This window comes from Nelumbo nucifera, chromosome 1, assembly GCF_055504915.1.
Source record: "Nelumbo nucifera cultivar China Antique chromosome 1, China Antique-T2T, whole genome shotgun sequence".
NCBI classification, from domain to species: Eukaryota; Viridiplantae; Streptophyta; class Magnoliopsida; order Proteales; family Nelumbonaceae; genus Nelumbo; species Nelumbo nucifera.
Genome location: NC_142649.1, coordinates 212,700,788 through 212,721,478, shown reverse-complemented (window position 1 = coordinate 212,721,478; position 20,691 = coordinate 212,700,788). Strand labels below are relative to the sequence as shown.

The following is a 20,691-nucleotide window of genomic DNA, read 5'->3' as shown; positions in this document are numbered from 1 at the left end:
TATACATCAAAATTCATATAAAATAAAAGTTAATATTTTTTTATTTTGTCTATTTAAATTATTTTATGTTATTTTTTATTATTTTTTCAAAAATTTTGAAAGACATGGCTTAGCCCAGTTTGTGGCCCGTAGCATGACATAGACCTACTTGGGCTCAGGCCAACCCCCTAAAGTATCCCAAGGGGGGGGGGAACACGACCCGATTGTAAATAAAATGAGTGGTAAAGACAATGTTTAACAAATATGAAAAAGGTAGAAGTTCAGTGGCATCATTGTAAATAGTTAGTAGTGGCACAATTGTAAATAATTACATGTTTAGTATCAAAAATGAAAGAGGAATGGAGAAAGGACATGTTATGATTGTTTTTTTGTTTTATTCAATGGCATCATCGTAATTAATTAAATTTGTAATGGTAATGATTAAAGGCATGAAAAGGGAAGGATTAAGATTGTAAAGAGATTAGGCCGAATGGGCCCTAGCAGCCTCTCGTGTTATATCCTTTATTTTATCTTTTATTTTATGTTGATGGGCCTCACTTAATTGGCCTGTTATTTGTTCTTGTTTTATTTTCTTTATGTAACTGCCAAGCTGGCCGTCCACTTAAGGGTATACTTGTCATCATCAAATTTTTAGAGATTAATAAAATAGGGTTAGAGGAGAAGGGTGATTTATTCAACTTCTTCTCTTATCTCTTCTCTTCGCCATCTTCCTCTCTTATACAGTTATTCAGACCTGTTCTATTATGCTAATCACTAAGTTTTAATCTTGATATTAGAGGACTGATTTACATCTTGGTATCAAAGCCAGGTTCAATTCCTCTTCCTTTTTTCCTTTGTTCCTGTACACTCTAAAATCAAGAGAGTGTATGAAGAGATAGGTTCTCTATAGTATAGATAATCACTTGCCTAGTTGGTAGAAGGGTTTGGAGAGTTTAGTTCTGGCTAGATTTTGCCAAGAAGTGATGTTGTTCTCCTACTGCCCAAAACCCTAGCCGACTAGAGATTTTCGAGGTTACTAGGAAAGGTGAAGCTTGGGTGTGGCGCTCTGTGCTTTGAAGGTGTTTTGTGACTGCTAAAGGAGGGTGGTTCAGGTTTGGAAGAGTTTGGGTTAGTCTGGAAGGTGCAGAAGTGTCCTCTCTTCCTCCCATCTGCTGGACGGAGCGAAACCCTAGTTTTTCATTCACCCATGTTCTGGTTTGACTTCAAGTAAGTTTACATAGTCAAAATATTTTGTTCTTTCATTTCCGTTTGATTAATGGATGCAATGAGTTCAAGCAGGTGCCAGTTTCTGGACCTGCTTCAGTAGATTCCGTTTTGACTGGTGTTACCACAATTAAGTTAGATGAGACGAACTATCTTGCTTGGGCACAGTCTATAAAAATCTATGTTTGTAGTAGAGGAAAACTCGGGTATCTCACAGGCAGCAAGGTGAAACCCGAAGAGACAGACCCTGAATTTGAAAGATGGATGCAAGAGAACTATACTGTTATAGGATAGTTAGTCAACTCTATGCAACCCCATATAAGCCAGCACTATCTCTAGATGTCTTCGGCCAAGGAGATATAGGACTGTGTAACTGAGACCTATTCACAGAAACTGAATGTAGCCAGAGCATACAAATTTAAAAGTGATGTGAAGAACTTGAGACAGGGGGAGAAGAGTGGCAATCTACTACTCTATACTAAAATCCCTATGGTAGGAAATTGATGTTGTGGAGACAGTGGTATGGGAGAATAAAAAGGATGCTGAAATGTATAGAAAGCTAGTGGAGAGTGTTAGAGTGAGTCGAATAGGGGTAGTTTAGTAATCTCATGTCAGTTAAGTACTTTGCTTATGTGGTTGTTTTATTAGAGCACTCTGCCCCACACTTAAGTGTGGGCAGTTTAGTCTTTGTAAGTGTAATTAGAACCTAATAAACATAAGGGGGTCGACTGAATGGGTGACTAATCAGTCCACTTTTTTGAGTCAATCCTGATGTCACCTTTTTTGAGTCAGTCCCCTTCTCAAGTCCTGAAGCGCCTTCGTCTCCACCCGCACTTCCTCTTCCTCTCCCTGTCAGTGATCTAGTTCCAGATGTTGTTGTTGGAGTACACTCATCACCTAATCCCGTGCAGTTCACCACCGAACGTCCACCAATCCGGAAGTGTATACACGTTGAACGACACCGGCCCCTTCTCCAGCTTCTACCTCATCTGCGGATCCTCTCATGGCTCCTATTGTTGAACCTTCAGACCTTGACCTACCCATTGACTTACGGAAAGGTAAACGCAGTTGTACCCTCCATCCCATTTCCAATTTTGTTTCATTATCTCGTCTTTCTACATCACATTGCCAGTTTGTTTCCCTTTTATCCTCTATTTCCATACCTAACAATGTTCAAGAAGCTCTCAGTTCACCTGATTGGCGGCGGGTAATGGAGGAGGAACTTTCTGCTCTTCAACATACTCAAACGTGGGAACTTACTACTCTCCCACCTGGTAAGCATGCTGTGGGATGTAAATGGGTGTATACTGTGAAATACTTGCCAGATGGTAGTGTGGAGCGTCTGAAGGCCAGACTCGTTGCTAAAGGTTACTCACAATTGTATGGAGTGGACTACATGGAGACATTCTCTCCGGTGGTTAAGATTGGTTCTGTTCGTGTACTAATTTCCCTGGCAGTTATGTATGATTGGCCTTTGTTTCAGTTTGATATAAAGAATGCCTTTCTCCATAGTGATCTTGTGGAGGAGGTATATATGGAGCAACCACCTGGGTTTGTTGCTCAGGGGGAGGATGGTAAGGTATGCAGGTTGAAGAAGGCAATTTATGGGCTGAAACAATCGCCGCGTGCTTGGTTTGGGAAGTTCAGTGAAGTGGTGAAGAGTTTTGGAATGAAGCAGTGCCAGGTAGATCACTCAGTGTTCAGCTCTGACTCAGAAGCTGGGAAGATTCTATTTGTGGTCTATGTGGATGATATTGTCATTACTGGCAGTGATAAATTGGGGATTGGCAAATTAAAGGTATTTCTGCAAAATCATTTCTAAACAAAAGATCTTGGAAGATTGAAATATTTCTTGGGAATAGAGGTTGCCAGGTCAAAACAAGGTGTAAATCTGTGCCAAAGAAAATATGTTCTTGATCTATTGGAAGAAACAAGATTGTTAGGTGCAAAACCGGCTGAGACCCCTATGGAACCAAATGTTAAGTTGAACAGTGATACAGGAGAAGTATTTGAAGATCTTGGAAGGTATAGACGACTAGTGGGGAAGCTGAACTATCTGACTATCACGAGACCCGACATATCCTTTGCAGTCAGTGTGGTGAGCCAATTCATGCAGGACCCTCGTATACCTCACTGGGATGCAATTCTTAGAATTGTGAGGTATTTGAAAGGAGCTCCAGGCCGTGGACTATTGTATAAACCAGGAGGAAAACTTGAAGTAGTGGGGTATACAGGTGCAGACTGGGCAGACTCAGCGAATGATAGAAGATCTACTACGGGCTATTGCACATTTTTGGAGGAAATCTTGTGACGTGGAAGAGTAAAAAGCAGACGGTTGTGCCAGAAGTAGTGCTGAAGCTGAGTATAGGGCCATGGCACATACTACTTGTGAGATAGTGTGGTTGAGGAATCTTCTACAAGAAATTGGGTTTCACATGGATAAACCTATGAGACTGTATTGTGACAACCAAACTGCACTCCATATCTCATCCAATCCTGTATTTGATGAGAGAACAAAGCACATAGAGGTTGATTGCCACTTTGTGAGGGAGAAGGTCCTTGCTGGAGAGATAAACACAGAACATGTGGGCTCGAATGATCAATGGGCAGATTTGTTTACAAAAGCTCTAAACTCAGGGAAAGTGAACCATCTATGTAACAAGCTGGGATTATATGACATATATTCTCCAGCTTGAGGGGGAGTGTTAGAGTGAGCCGAATAGGGGTAGTTTAGTAATCTCATGTCAGTTAAGTACTTTGCTTATGCGACTGTTTTGTTAGAGCACTCTGCCCCACACTTAAGTGTGGGCAGTTTAGTCTTTGTAAGTGTAATTAGAACCTAATAAACATAAGGGGGTCGACTGAATGGGTGACTAATTAGTTTCGACTAAACTGAATGGCTGACTAATCAATTGATGATGCGCAATCCGGCCGGTCTTAGTTGTCAATGACCTTGCCTTTGAACTGAGTAGAAGAGAACCTGAAACGGAGAAGACGAGGAAGCTCTAAACTCAGGGAAAGTGAACCATCTATGTAACAAGCTGGGATTATATGACATATATTCTCCAGCTTGAGGGGGAGTGTTAGAGTGAGCCGAATAGGGGTAGTTTAGTAATCTCATGTCAGTTAAGTACTTTGCTTATGCGACTGTTTTGTTAGAGCACTCTGCCCCACACTTAAGTGTGGGCAGTTTAGTCTTTGTAAGTGTAATTAGAACCTAATAAACATAAGGGGGTCGACTGAATGGGTGACTAATTAGTTTCGACTAAACTGAATGGCTGACTAATCAATTGATGATGCGCAATCCGGCCGGTCTTAGTTGTCAATGACCTTGCCTTTGAACTGAGTAGAAGAGAACCTGAAACGGAGAAGACGAGGAAGCTCTGGGGAGAACCCGGTGTAAAGGCTCCGAAGCTTAAGTTAGAATCCTTCAAAGGCAAGGTAAAACCAGATAGCGCAAAGTTTGCATACCTCCTCTTTGTGGGTGGAGAGCCTTTTTTAACCACCTCGCGCACTCACTCCTAGACTCCTGTCAGGTCGGGAATGAGTATTTCCGTGCTTCTGCCAGTTCGGGTGTCATAGCCTTTGCTAGGGCAGAACCGTCACTGTTCTTTTTGTCGGAGCCGTCTCTGTAACTGGAGGTAGCGGTTGACAGGTGACGGTGGCAGGTGGCCGTTTGAAATGCGGCCGTCAGGCATCAGATCCTAAGTCAGTCAGGCGTGCTGCCCCCGGATACGGACTCCTTCGGTGTTAGGTACGGTGTGGTTCGTCCAGTTCAATGCTCCAGAAGCGAAGTGCCCGGAGCGGTGCGTGAGGCGAAGTCTTGAGTTCGGATAAGGGGGGCCCCGGGCTGTCATAAGACGGGCCAATTCGGGCTCCTCGTAGGGAGTTCGAGCACCAAGTAGGGAGTTCGGGCTCCTCGCAGGGAGTCCGAGCTCTAAGTAGGGAGCTCGAGCACCAAGTAGGGAGTTCGGGCTCCTTGCAGGGAGTCCGAGCTCTAAGTAGGGAGTTCGGGCACTTTGTAGGGAGTTCGGACCGCTGGTCTCTTCCCTTTGGTGTTTGTTCCCTCGGTAAGTGCCGAGCTACTTGTTTTTTGCCATGTGGTGTGATTTGCGAGGTCGGGCCAAATCTTCCTTCATCACCTCCTGTTCTCTCTTTCTCTTGTCCTATTCCTCATCTTCTTCTTCCTTCTTCACTGGTTCGGATTACCGTAGCTGCTCCAAAACAGAGAGAAATAGGGTGTTTGAGTTTCTCATTGGACTCAACCCTGAGTTTGATATTATCAGACAGAACATTTTGGTCAGGGATGAGGTTACTCTTTCACAGGCATATGCTATGATAAGTAGTGAGCAGAGTAGGCGGCAGGTGCAGTTGCAGAGTCCATCTACAGAACATTTTGCACATGCGGGAATGAAACCGAAGGGCCCTATTGAGAAAAGAGAGCAGGTGTGTGAATATTGCAAGAAACCATGTCATACAAAGGACACCTGCTGGAAGCTTCATCCTGAACTTATTCCTGATAGGTTTAAGAACAATAATAACCCTAAGAAGGGTAGTCAGGGGGGAAAATCCAAGACTGCTAATGCTGCTACAGTGCCTGAAGGGGGAAGTAAGGAAAGTGAAGAAAAATAAACTATTGAGCAGTTGGCTGCAATGAAGCTGGATTTTGAGAAGTATGGGAGGCTCCTAAATCACTTGGAAGCTATGGTTTCTTTGACTCACCCTTTCAACAATACATTATCTTCATCGGCTTCTGCTCACTCAGGTACACATGCTTCTGCTAATCATGCTTCAGCTTTAGGTAATCATAAAATCCCTTGGATTATTGATTCCGGTGCATCAGGCCATATGACCAGCCTATCTAACATGTTTTGCTCATATCACCTTCTCTCTGGGAAAGAGAAAATATCCCTTGCCGATGGGTCCCTTGCCCCCATCTCTGGTAAAGGTGATATAAAGACCTCTGACACCCTATTCTTATCTTTTGTTCTTCATGTCCCTAAGCTTAACACAAACCTCTTATCTGTTAGTAGCTTAACAAAGTCAATGAATTGCAGCATAACTTTCTTTCCCACTCATTGTGTTTTTCAGGACTTGCAGTCTCAGAGGATGATTGGGAGTGGCCATGAGGCGAACGAAATATACTTGCTGGACACACTAGATCATGCTTTGGGACCACCTCATGGAGTTGCCTTAGAGTCGGTCGTGTCAGAGTCTGTTAACAAAATTTTATTATGTCATTTTTGGTTTGGTCACTTGTCATTTTCCGCTTTGAGTCATCTGTTCCCAGATATGTTTAAAGGAGTGTCTTTATCGAGTCTTCATTGTGAATCATGTGATCTGGCAAAGCATTGTAGACATTCCTATTCAATTAGCAATAAGTGATCATTTTCTCCTTTCCATATTGTTCACTCTGATGTATGGGGGCCGTATCACATGCCAACCATGGGGGGTTATAGGTACTTTATCATTTTTATTGATGATTATTCGCGTTACACTTGGATTTATCTCATGAAATTCAGGGATGACGTACCAACTATTGTGAAAAATTTTCATGTACTCATCCTCACCCAGTTTAATACCCGTATCAAAATATTCCGCTCTGACAATGCTAAGGAGTATTTTGAGAGAACCCTCTCCACCTATCTTGAAAATTTTGGGGTTATTCATCAAAGTTCTTGTTCCTACACTCAACAAAACGGGGTGGTGGAAAGAAAGAACAGGCATGTGGTTGAGGTTGCCAGATCCCTCTTATTTGCATCTCATGTTCCTATAAAGTTTTGGGGAGATGCTGTTCTTACTGCTACCTTTCTGATCAACCGTATGCCCTTCAGGGTCCTTGGCTTTAAAACCCCTTTTAGTCTTCTCTTCTCGGATGAGGATCTCTTCTCTTCCTCTCCGTGTGTTTGGGTGTACTTGCTATGTGCATATTCATAGTCCCCAAAGGCACAAGTTTGAACCTAAGGCTCATAAGTGCGTGTTTCTGGGATATACTTCCACACAGAAGGGTTATTGCTGTTTTGATCTAGTTCGTGGCACCCGCTTTGTATCTCGGGATGTCACCTTTGCAGAGTTGACTCCCTTCTTTAGTATTCCTCTTGAGGGGGAGAAATCTGATTAGTACTTTGCTATGTCTCCAGCTGTTCCTCTTCCTATCCCTTGTGAGTCCGATCATGGGGTGTCCACCTCTTCCACTGGACCTACCCCTGATGTCCTTCTTGCTTTTGCTCCTGCTCTCCAAAGGTGGTACCAAAGGCAGAGATTCAGACATGTGCAGGTTGTTTCCACTCCTTCAGAAGAACATCTTGCCACTCCCATCATTCCTGAGGAAACAAGTCAGCCCTCTATTGACCCATCTCTGATTGTTCCAGACCTTGACCTTCCTATTGCTCTTCGCAAGGGCAAGCAGAAGTGTACAACCCATTGTATTTCCAAACACTTATCTTACAACCTTCTCTCCCCTTCCTACTACTCTTTTCTTGCCTCTATTTCTTCCCATGTGATACACAGGTTTGTACTGGAAGCTTTATCTCAAGATGAATGGAGGGATGCTATGATGACCGAACTTGATGCATTGCATAAGAATCATACCTGGTGATATTGTGGACTTGCTGGAAGGGAAGGAACCAGTGGGTTGTAAATGGGTGTTTACTATTAAATATCACTTTGATGGCTCTGTTGAGAGGTTTAAGGCTCAGTTGGTTGCTAAGGGTTACATCCAAATGTATGGCATTGACTATTTTGAGACATTTGCTCCTGTAGCTAAGATGATTTCAGTCAGGGTTTTACTTTCTCTAGTAGCTACTTTTGATTGGCCCCTACACCAGTTTGATGTTAAAAATGCCATCTTGAATGGAGAACTGCATGGAGAGGTCTATATGTCTCTACCTCCAGGAGTGTATGGGAAAGAAATGAAAGGCAAGGTGTGTAAACTACACAAATCTATTTATGGTCTCAAACAATCTCCTCGGGCTTGGTTTGAGAGATTTCAGGCTGCTCTTGTTTCCTTTGGCTACATTCAAACACACTCTGATCATACACTGTTCGTGAAGAGAAATGACTCTCTAGTGACCTTCTTGATTGTTTATGTTGATGATATTGTGGTCACGGGTAATGACATTGAAGAGGCCAGTAAACTAAAAGCATTTCTCATCTCTGAATTTGAAATCAAAGATTTGGGAGATCTTTGGTATTTCCTGGGCATTGAAGTTGCTCGATCTAAGGATGGTATATTCATATCCCAGCGCAAATATGTCCTTGATCTTCTTGCTGAAACTGGTAAACTTGGAGCTAAACCCATCTCCACTCCCATTGATCCTAATCATAAACTTTCTGCCACAGATGGTGAACCTTTGTCTGATAAGGGAGTGTTTCAGAAACTACTTGGGAAGTTGTTATACCTTTGCATGACTCGGCCAGATATTTCCTATGCGGTAAGTGCTATCAGTCAGTTTATGCAATATCCTAGAGATACTCATCTAGCTGCTGCAGAGAGGGTTCTGTGCTACTTGAAAGGTACTCTAGAGAAAGGTATTCTATTTGCTAAGCATGGTCACATGAATCTGGAAGCCTTTACTGATGCAGATTGGGCAGGATGTATTGATGACAGAAGGTCCACCTCTGGTTATTGTGCTCTGGTTGCTGGGAATATTGTGTCTTAGAGGAGTAAGAAACAATTAGTAGTTGTTAGATCCTCAGCTGAAGCAGAATACAGGGCAATGGCTCATGGTGTGTCAGAATTAGTATGGCTACGATCCCTTTTAGAGGAATTGGGGGTGGACTACGAGAAACCAATGATGCTTTATTGCAACAACCAAGCTACTATCAACATTGCACATAATCCTGTTCAACATGATAGAACTAAGCACATTGAGGTTGATAGGCATTTCATAAGGGAAAGAGTCTCTTCAGGAGAAGTTTGTTTACCATTTATCACATCAGAAGAGCAACTGACTGATATCTTGACCAAGGGAGTTCCAGGGGGAAATTGACACACTATATAAGCAAGCTGGGCATGATTGACATCTATGCTCAGCTTGAGGGGGAGTGCAAAGAGACTCGGCCGAATGGACCCTAACAGCCTCTCGTGTGATATCCTTTATTTTATCTTTTATTTTATGTTGATGGGCCTCACTTAATGGGCCTGTTATTTGTTCTTGTTTTATTTTCTTTATGTAACTGCCAAGCTGGCCGCCCACTTAAGGGTATACTTGTCTTCATCAAATTTTTAGAGATTAATAAAATAGGGTTAGAGGACTGATTTACACAAATCTATTCTGCTAATCACTAAGTTTTAATCTTGATATTAGAGGACTGATTTACATCTAAGATTATAAGATTTCATTTAGGTTATATAAAAAAGATTCCATTTGGCAAATGCACAACAATTGGCTGTACAGCCTTTTGCTTTTAGGTTATATATATAGATTGGGGTTTATAGCTTAGAACTGAAGTTTTTATATGCTGGAGATTCTCATTCTAGGGGTGATAGCAATGTTACACTCTAATCTATTAGTAGGTAGTGTTTATTGGCTCCATGGTTTGCAATTTTAGTGAAAATTTCACTATTTTTTGGTGGTTGTGCTTGGTTGTCAATTGACATAAAACTTTTAGCCAATCTAATAATAATATGAATCCTAAATTATTTTGTGCAATGCTAGAGAATTCTCCAGGTGTTGATGTGCTGCACCCAGGTGCAGTGATAAAGTGGCAAGGATTCACCACTAAGGTGCTCTCCTTGCCTTGGTGATGCCCAGTTGCAGTGACGAGTAAGGGTTTATGTTACCTTAATGGACAAGAGCAGGTAAAGAAGTTGGTCCAAGAGGTAGAGTTATGATAATGTCTCTATGGAAGTCATTTTTGGGAAGATAGGGCTTGCAATCTATAGTAATCAAATGCCTATCCAAGAGTGTTGTATTGTATTGGATGCTTTATATTTTAGTGTAAATTCCATATCCAATACCTTGTCTAGTCTTGTCTTTGTCATATCCGGGCAATATTGGATTTGAGTAGCTATACTGATGTAATTAGGAACATATATGAAGGGGTAGTAGATGGTGTAGGAGGATGGACATCTGACCCGGCTGGCCTGGTCTGGTCTAAATAATCAATCCAAACGGGTAATGTATATGGCTGATAGCGGGCCACTCATGATGAGTTGGAAAAATTATTGGAAAATTCCAGAAAGAGAGAAAAATATATAAGTAGGGATCCATGTCCGAGGGAGGGGACCCATGACCCAAACATTCTCTCTCTTCCTCTCCCTCTCTCAATCTTTCACTCAGATCACCAATGTTCATCAGGAACCTGGTCCCTCTCCAGAGGGTATGTTGTGTAGCCTCTTTGGGGGTTAGTTCATTTTCTTCTATCTAGATCCAATTGCCTTTTCCTTCAACTTTTGGAGTACTCCAACCATCGCCAATCCATGCCCTTATAGATGGTGTAAAAAAATAAGAAGAGGAATTAGAGAATTTACAATCACAATGGTTCAGTATATAATATTGAAATTCATTTTTATTTTATAGACTGCATTTCCATTTTTCAATTTGCAAGAATTAGTCTTGGCCTATCTCGCTTGTACCAATAACACTTGCATCTTCATTGGATCCCCTTTGCAGCACAGTCTGGCATGTCTTTTACAAGCTATTCTGCACCAATCTGGTCTTGGAGCTTCTTTGTTGTATTCAAAGTTTTGGCACCACAGTACCTCCAGCTTATCTTGTTTAGGACAGTATATTAGCCTGTCAAATTGTATACCATGTATGGATTTGTATATTTTTGCAGAAATTAGTTCATGATTTTCTCGATATAATTGCTTTTGGGAGTGTTTGATAACAATTAATTCATATTTTCTGTTTCTACTTCTAGTTTAAGCTAAAGGTGCTTGCAAGATGAGATAATTGTTGTCTTGTCTCTGGTAGAACAGTCATGTAGAGCTGAACCATATGATACATATCATCATCATCATCATCTTCTTCATTGTCACCATCATTATCCATGCCTTATCCCAACTATATGATACATTTAACATGTGTAATTAACATTTTGAGTCTTCCTTATAGGGCACTAAAGGGTTTGCCTTTCTGAAATGCTTGACAGGTTGAAATTTTTGAGCCTAAGATTAGAAGTTTGGATGTATTTCAACTCCAATGCAAACTAAAGGACATCTATTTTCCATACATTCAGGTTTTCTACTTAGATTTACTGTTGAAGATAATTTGATTTATTAGTTTGAATTGTTATGAGGCTATTTTTACAAGTCAAGTGTCTAGAAGTGCAATGGGCAGACCAGTAAGGACATGGGTTGTAGTGGTGTGAACTGATTTGAGGGCTCACAATTTAACAATGGATATGACACTGAGTAGAGTGGAATGGTGGAACTAAGGTTCAAAAGTATCAATGCACATAATGCTCAAGAATTGAGTATTGAGCATGCAACCTGATTGATACTCATCATATTGCTACTTTTTTATGTTTGTCCTTTCGCTGACATGTACTTTAAAGTAGTACTTATCATTTGAAACTTTTGAACCCATCTAACACTTAATATTCCACATACAAAGACCTTGAAAATTGACATTATTGTATGACACAAACCAAAGAAATGTGCCCAACAATTCTAAGGCTTTGGTTCTTATTCAGTACAATTGTGGAGAAGATTCTGTCTAGGAGCTAGAGTAAGTCTTGAAGTTTAAGAAACAGTTGTGTTAGAAGTGTGTTAGTAGAGTGTTTTACAGCGTGGTAGTTTTAGTTATATAGTTATTACTTGTTAGGAGTCATTGTTTTCTGTTTTCAGTTAGTACTCCTAAGCCAAGTATGAGTAGGATTTTTTAGTAGGACAACCAGTTGCTATTTTATGTTATAAATATGGGTATATTGTTTTTTCCTTTTCAGTCTGTTTCTCCTTTTGTTTGTGATCTTAACCCTGGGTCCTCCTCCAGCTGATGTCGAATTGCCATTGACTGCTAGCTGTCCTTGTGCCCTTGAGACTGAAGCAAAGTCTTCAAGACAGGAAGTTAGTGAGGACTCTGGTGAGGCAAGAATATTAGATCTAGTCTTCAGTAATCTGTCTGATTTACTATAAGAGGAGGAAAAGTGATGTAGGGGAGAAGAAGACATTAGCAGCGTACGACAGGAAACCACAGAACTAGAAAATGAGAAAGGATTGACTCATGGGGAAGAGACACCATCTGAACCTGAGAATGTTAAGGTGTACTCGAGAACAAAAAAGGGTAGGGCAGAAGGAAAGAAGACTTGAAGTGGAGAAATTGGCTACTGAGATCTCTTATGATAAGGGGGACGATAGGAGGAGGGGGGGAAAGGAAAGTGAGATAAGAGGGAGGAGGGTGTTAGGGTCCTTGACAAGTTAAAGAGTGATGATCATTAGTTGGAATGTGCAGGGTTTAGGGAGTGCAAAGAAGAGAAGATTGATTAGGAGTGCACTACGAAAAAAGAAGCCAAATGTGATTTTAATCCAAGAAACCAAACTCTTGGAGATAGAAGATGGATTCGAAGCATTTGGGGAGCTAGAGGAAGTTGGGCTTTCTCACCTTCTTGGGGAGCTTCAGGGGGTATACTAATTATGTGGAAAAATGAGGAAATGAATTGCCTAGAGGAACTCATTGGGACTTATTTGGTTTCCATTAAAATTAAAAGAGCAAATGATGGAAGGGCATTGGTCCTAACTAATATGTATGGCCCCAATTCATACTGAGAAAGAGATCAATTCTGGGAGGAGTTGAGTGCTGTTAGAGGATTGTGGGAGGAGCCTTGGTGTCTAGGGGGTGGCTTCAATGTTCTTAGATTCTCCAAGGAAACAAACATGCCAAGTTAGGGCATTGCCCTTAGCAAGAGGGAATTTAACAATTGGATTGAGTCTCTTGAGTTGAAAGAACTATAACTCTTGTTGAGTTCACCTGGTCAAATTTTCAAGCAAATACAATTTGCTCCAATTTGGATAGGTTCATCTTTTCGGTAGATTGGGAAGACTTGTGGGAAAACCTCGTAGGTAGGGCCTTGCATAGGGTAACATCGGACTATTGCCCTATTTCTTTAGGACAAGAGTCATTATTTGGTGGTCCTTTCCCTTTCTGTTATGAGAATATGTGGTTGGAGGATCCCTTTTTTAAGTTAAGAGTAAAATCTTGGTGGGATGAGGGAAGACCAAGAAGTAGAAAAAAGGTGTTAGGTTTATGAGGACTTTGAAAGCTCTGATGGGGAAAATTAAAGCATGGAATAAGGATCACTTTAGAAGAATTGAAGAGGCTCAAGAAAGAATTTCTTCCAATATTGTGGAGTTGGACAGAAAGGAAGCACAAAGAAATTTTAGATTGGAGGACAAAGAAGAGTGGTGGAAGCAAAAGGTGGAATTAGAAGAGCTTCTAAGAAAGAACGGGATTTCTTGGATACAAAAATCTAGATGTAAGTGGCTTTAGGAAGGGAACAAAAACAGAAGGTTCTTTTATTTTGTTAGCAAGTGTGAGAAGGAAAGAAATTAATAACAAGTGTGGAAGTGGATGGGATTGAAGTTCGGAGGTAGGTGATAGTCAAGGTCTTTCTTGATCATTGTAAGGGCATTTTTTCCAGAATGGAGGGGAATAGGCAAGAACTGCCTGAACTGCAATGGGATAGGGTGACTGATGTTCAAACTAGGGCCTTGGAGGAGTCATTTAGTATTGAGGAAATCAAAGAGGTCGTTTTCTCCATGGAAAGATCAAAGCCCCTTGGCTGGATGGTTTCACCATGGCATTTTATCAAGAGTGTTGGGAAATTTTGGAAAAGGACCTAAAGGAAGTGTTTGATGAGTTTCACCAAAAAGGGGAGGTATCTAGGAACAAATGCCACCTTCATTATGTTAGTGTATAAGAAAAAGGAAGCCAGAACCCCAAGGGATTTCAGACCAATTAGTTTGGTGGGAAGCCTTTATAAAATAATCGCCAAAGGTTCATGCAGCAGGTTAAAAATGGTGTTTCTCACAATAATCTTACAATCTCAAGGTGCTTTTGTGGAGGGAAGACAAATTGTTGACCAAATATTAGTGGCAAATGAATGTATATCTGAAAAGAAGAAAAGAGGGAACATTTATCAAAAAAAAGAAGAAAAGAGGGAAAGGTTTTGTTTGTAAATTGGACTTAGAGAAGGCATAGAACTTGGTGGGTTGGTTTTTCCTTCTTGAAGTTATGGCGAAGTTTGGATTGGGAGAAAGGTGGAGAAAGTGGATTAAGGGATTCATGGGCTTAGTGCATTATTCAATTTTGGATTAATGGGGCTGCTAGAGATTTCTTCCCCAACTAAAAGAGGATTGCAATAGGGTATCCTTTATCCCCTTTGCTTTTCACCTTGATTGTAGAGGTTCCAAGTAGAATGATCCTTAAGGCTGATTTGGATAATTCAATAAGGGGTTGGAGGATGGGAAGGGATGAAGTTGTGGTTACCCACTAGCAGTTTGCAGATGACTTAACACTTTTCTATGTGATGACTATAGCCTTGAGGCCCTTAGGAACTTGAAACTTCTTGTTAGCTCCTTTGAGAAATTATCCAATTTCTATGTCAATTTAGGGAAATTCTGTCTCGCGGGCCTGAATTTACAAGAAGAGGAAATCATTAGAATGATAGAGTCCTTGGGTTGTGAAGTAAAAAACTGACCCCTAGAGTACTTAGGGATCCCCTTGGGTGGAAATCCACGAAATGAGAATTTTTGGAACTTTGTAGTTGAGAGTTTTACTAAAAAATTGGCACCTTGGAAGAGGTGTTACATTTCTTTGGGAGGAAGGATAACCCTGATCAAAGCCACCTTGGCCAACCTTCTCATTTACTTCTTGTCCACTTTTCATGCTCTTGCCAAAATTGTTGGTCAATTGGAAAAATTGAGGGGTTTTCTTTGGGAACCAAGAGTTGATAAGAGAAACCATTTGGTGAATTGGGAACAAGTTAGTAGGCCTAAAGAGAAGGGTGGGGGCTTGGGCTAGGATAGCCCAAAAGATTTTAGCTCTCCTAGGAAAGTGGTTCTGGAGGTTTCACCTAGAAAGAAATAGGCTCTGGCATAAGGTCATTTCTAACATGCATGGTATTTTAGACAATGATTGGGACACAAAGGTGGTACCCTTTGCAATTTTAACCTCTTCTTGGAAAGCAACTTATGCACTTTGCAATTTCCTTTGCTTTATTTACTTTCCAATTACATATCTGAACCCATTTCTAACTTTTTGAGTTTCTCTGCCTCAGGTTTAAATTGGGACTTTGGGTTCAGAAGGGGTCTTAGGGAATCGGAATGTGAGTCTCTCTCATCTCTCCTTTGGCTAGACTTGATTCGGTCTTTTTGGATCAAAATGTAGAGGATACCAGCGTGTGGTTAATCTTTCCAAATGGCTTTTTACTTATGCTTCTTTCTTTAACTTCTTAATTCAGCCATCTACCATGGGGATAATTTTCCCGGTGAAAGAAAATTGGTGTAAGCCAATCCCTCCTAAGGTTCAGGCCTTTTGCTGGGAAGTCTTCCTTGTAAAGATCAACACTTGTGATGTGTTGTAGAAAAGAAGGCCAAATAATTGCCTTCCCCCTCACTTGTGGATCCTATGTAAATGCAATGGTGAAACTATTTCCCATGTTTTTCTTTTCTGCCTTTTTGTTCTTTGTATTTGGGAGTATTTTTGTTCTCTTAGAAAAGGTGTCAAAGTTTCTCGTTTTGATATAAAACTGTAAAAGAAAGAAAAGAAGGTTTGTGTAGAGAAGAGAAGTTGAAGAGAATGGGGAGAAGCCAAAAAATTAGGTCCGTCTTCCACTCAGGTTTGGGGAGATCCTTACTAACACTTCTGGGTATAGACTCAAAGTCAAGGGAAGAAAGGAAGGCCTGGTAGGAAGGAGATAGTCTACTATAGGAAAGGTAGTGTGAGATGCAATGAGCTGTACACTTCCTTTTTCCTTTTCGAAGTGCAATAGGTGAAAGAATGGTAGGATCCATCTAATGGACGCCATAAAGGTTGCGGAATGGGTGGGGCGAATTTCAAAAATTTCCTACCTTCTCCCAACTGGGAATCATATTCCCTGAATTTAGAATACAATATTCAAGGATCTACTTGAACCCTAATCAAACCAGATCTGTACCAAAAGATAAATGGGAGGATTATACCTGATCCGAAGAAGCAGTATCTCCCAAAGTTGGTGTTCACGCCCAAAGAATGCTCCAAGATCTCTCCCTGCTGAAGATGACACAGCTGTGGATGGAACAGAACCAGCAGGGTGCGTCCTACACACTGGATCCTTCACAAGAATCCCCTGGATGTACTAAACACTGAATTCTTTCAGTCTTTCTTGCAAGACTGATGTCAAGAACTGGTTTCTTGACTTTCTTTTCTGCAAAGATCAAATCTTGCAACAATGCAGATGGCGGCGGCAGGAGGAGATTTCCAGAAACGAAAAGGCTGAACTGTTTTCTTTTCTGGAGAGAATGAGATCTAATCTCAATTCGCAGGAACCTTTCTTGCTTACCAGAACCTCTTGGATCGAAATCTGATTTCCCTCTCTTGGTTCATTCGAAATTCTCCTCTCTTTTCTTCTTGATTAAGAAATCTCCTAATCAGGAGTTATCCCAATCCAAATCAGTATTTGGATAGGGGATATTCTTAATCCTTTTCCCAGATAGAGTTAGCTTACTCCTGATCTTATCAGGAGGTTACCAGATTCAAATCTGATTTGAATTTGGTCTCTAAGAGTGGATAAGGCTAAGAGCCCAATCCTTTTTGCTAACTTCAATCTCAAATTCGCCCCATTGATGGGTGATCATATCAGCCCACTTCGAAATGGGCTTTAGGCCCATTAAGTATTCAGTGTTTAATTAGTTTCCAATCTGCTGCCCAGTTGGGCTTCTTTGTATGGCGTGGGACCCAAGCATTGATCTACACACCAGCCACATGGGTTCGGCCCAGCCTTTAATAGAAGGCCCAGCCAAATTCACTGAAAAACTCAATGAACCCCTTGAGTCCATCGTATGAACCCTATGGGCCCAACACTTACATTAAGTGGTCCCTGGGCCAAGCCATCTTATAAAAACCCAGGGACTGTGGGCAGGTGCAAGATTAGCCCATCAGGTATTATCCTAAATGGTCTTACACTTAACCTCTCAGCCCTTAATGATCAAGCACTGCCCGACAAGAGAGGACCTCTCCCTCGGCTGCAAGGAACAGTGCCGCACTCTCCTCTCACATGGATCCCGGGAATTAAAACCATTTGCAAACATTTTGAAACCGTACATATATTTGTAAATATATTAATTTTGCAAAAACAAAATTCCAACGATTGAAATCAACTGCCGGCAGTTTGGTTTCCATCAGAGAGAGTGCATTCCCGATCATTACCCTTTGTCCGACAAAGTGGCTGATTCTGTCACTATGACCACCCACTCAGATGAATTCTCAAACTGCCCCAACATACCCAGGTTTTGATCCCCACTAAGGATCTCACTGATTGGCATATCAAAGGCAGCCTGATCCAACACCTAGTGAAGTGTCATAATCGAGTCTAGGGGTCAGGTGTAACTTTCCAGTTTTGCCCATCTATCTCTAAGGTCCAGGGCAAGACTGGAAATCTGGTCCGGTTCAAGGATTCAAGTAATCCCATGCTGTATGTGCCTCGGGTCTTACCCTGATGGCTGAGACAGGCCATCCCAACACTTGGTGGCACACCAGTATCAGCCTTGGCAGGATAAATCTCCCCAGACTTATCCAACGGCTGTGAACATTTAAAACTAACATGAGTCTCTACAAATGTCCAGTTTTAGGGTTTTACACAGAATTAAACCAAACAACATGAATCAAACATGCACTTTATTTATTTCCACTAAATAACAAAAGTACATCAAAATGATTGAAGCTAAGGGCATACAAAACTGTCTAACAATAGGGAGGTCTAGGTCATCTACAACGGTGTTAGCAGCAGGGGCGGTAATATCAATAGGAGATAAACCATCAGAGGAAACAAGAGGCATACCTGGGTTTATGTCAACTGAATCTGAAATCTCCAAAGGGCCAATAGGGAGTCACGTGGTTTCTTTTGTTGTGGAATCAACCTCACTGTGTTGTTCGTAGGCATTGCCTTGTAAAACACTAGGAAACAGGATGCAGTGGAGATGGCAAAGTGGGTGGAGTAGGTGTGTCAGACACTGGAGTGGACAAAGGAGCTGGGACTGGAAGTGGAATGAATTGTCTACTTCCTTCTCCAAAACACTCTTCTTGAGAAGAATTCCTCAAGAAAAAAGATGTGGACTCAAAGAAGGTGACTTCCATAGTGACATACCGACTCTCAGATACTGGATCATAACAACAACACCCCTTTTTGATTTCCTGCATACCCAAGAAAGACACTTCTTCGCCTTAGGATCCAGCTTTAAGCGGTGAGGACCAAGAATATGGACAAAACATACACAACCAAACACCCTTAAAAGATATGAAACACCTCTCCCTCAGGAAAAAGAAGTCAATGTATGTATAAGAAAGTGCTTGTGCTAATGAGAATCTTAACTTCACTGTTAGTTAGTGCAACAATGATGGTCATAGATGATCTCACAGCTGTAATGAATGTAAGCCATCACTCGCCTTGGTTGGCTACCATAACCTTCATCTAGAAGCAAAAAACTTTTGGATGAAGGGGTTGTCTGGTTGTAGCATTGTAGGTAAACAAGATTTGATACTGCACTTCTTTCTCTATTCTTTTTCTGGTCTAAGAATCTTGTGGAATTTTCCTTTTGTTTTTCTTCTGATATTGTTCTTGTTGTAGAATCTGAGTGGTCCAATGTCTTCTATATTGTGATATTCGTTTTGATTCTTACAGTATGATGAAGTATCCACAGGGAAGACTAAAATGCCAATGCAGTTTCAGGTTTGTTAATTTGTTCTGTTAACCTTATCCTGAATTTCTTAATAGGTGTCTGAATAGAGTTTGGTTCTGCTTATCACAACACATTGCTAGCCACATTCATCCAGCTACACATTGGGAATATTGGTGATATAAAGTACGAGAGATGTTTCCAATGTATGACTGGGTGAATGTGGCCAGCAATGTATTATGGTCAGCTGATCTGTACTCGTTTGAATATGGGAGAACAATAATATTTTGTATGTAAAATCTTTTCCCTCCAACTGTTAAACTATGTCAAATGTGTATTTTAGTCAAGTATCTATTGGTAGCTCTCTTGTATTATGATGTGGCTTCAGATAAGGTATTTTCCCAAATGAACTATTATGACGTGGATCTAAAATGGCTTGTGAACCTAAATAGGTTTACTGTAAGACCAGATGAGATATTGGGAATAGCAGGGTTTAGTAAGTAGACATGGAGTTTGAACAGAAGGTAGGGGGGACTTGGACAAAGCCAGATGTGCTGTCAACAGGAATCAGGAAGGACAATCTGGGGAATTGACTCCTAGGTGCTGTTTTAATTGGAGTGGTGCTGGGTATGGCATGCAGGGGAGGGATGGAGACTTGCCATAACAGACTATTTCTTGCTCCTCCAAGAAGCAATATTACCTTCAACAATGTGTAATACCTAGTAGAGTTCTTGTTATCAACTGGCCCAGCCCAATCAACATTAGTATAGGCTTCAACTTTTAAGTAATCATGAGAAGTATACAGCAACCCTTTACCAGGAGTACTCTTCAATTAACAAAGTATCAGCTGGTTTAGCACCCAGCTTGTCTATCTCCTTTAATAAATCAAGGACATAATTCCTCTGAATTTCTGGGTGTAGTGACTTCTATCCTCAAGAAATATATGAGTTCATCATGATCTGTGATCTCAAACTCAGCAGCTAAGTATTGTTTTAATTTGGATATTTTAGCCATACTACTTTAGATGTGAGTCTGTCCTTCAACTCTAATATAAAACTGAAAAGAAATAAGAAAAAGTGAGAGAAATAAAGGTTACAGCAGAATAGAGGAAGAAGATGGAGAAGAAGAGAAAGAAGAAGAGAATTCAGTGGTTCTCTTTCTCTCCCTTCACTAATCTTTTATTAAACTTAATCAACCATGCTAATTACAAGTCTGCCCTTTAAGTGGGCGGCCAACAAAGCAGTAACTTAAAAGAACTTAAAAAGTGGTTAACATGCCCATTAACACATGAAACAGATATAACATTACTTAAACATAAAAGAAATATTAGGGCCCATTCGGTCCAGTCTCTCTACAAAAACATTGATAAAATGGTTGTCAAACCACCATCTCTATTAATAAAAATAGTATGACCATAGATAGATTAACCCTAGTTCAGTTCTAGGTCTGAAATATGTAAGAAGAAAAGAAAGCGAAGAAAGGGTTCGGTCAATGAGAGAAAAAGTCACTTCTCCCAGCTGACCCACTTTGTATTTATATTTTATGTGTTGGATTACGAAAGATCATAGTTGTCAAGGCGACGCCTAGGCGACAAGGCGCCCTTTGAGGCTTGTCTCACCTAATTGCCAAGCAGTTTTTTACTTCCTACTATAAAATACTTTTTTGAGATT

At 40.9% G+C, this 20,691-nt stretch overlaps 1 protein-coding gene across 3 annotated transcripts in view; it reads left to right on the top strand.

The window, feature by feature from the left end:
* The window catches only part of GMI1 (gamma-irradiation and mitomycin c induced 1), a 107,688-nt gene that overhangs the window by 24,262 nt on the left and 62,735 nt on the right, over positions 1-20,691 (top strand). For 2 of the 3 annotated variants that reach the window (XM_010269291.3, XM_088896117.1), the window contains exons 11-12: positions 11,302-11,388; positions 19,027-19,074. In XM_010269291.3, coding sequence (XP_010267593.1) covers positions 11,302-11,388; positions 19,027-19,074 — 135 coding nt within the window. The remainder of the gene's footprint in view (positions 1-11,301; positions 11,389-19,026; positions 19,075-20,691) is intronic. The other variant, XM_088896118.1, reaches the window with a different exon arrangement.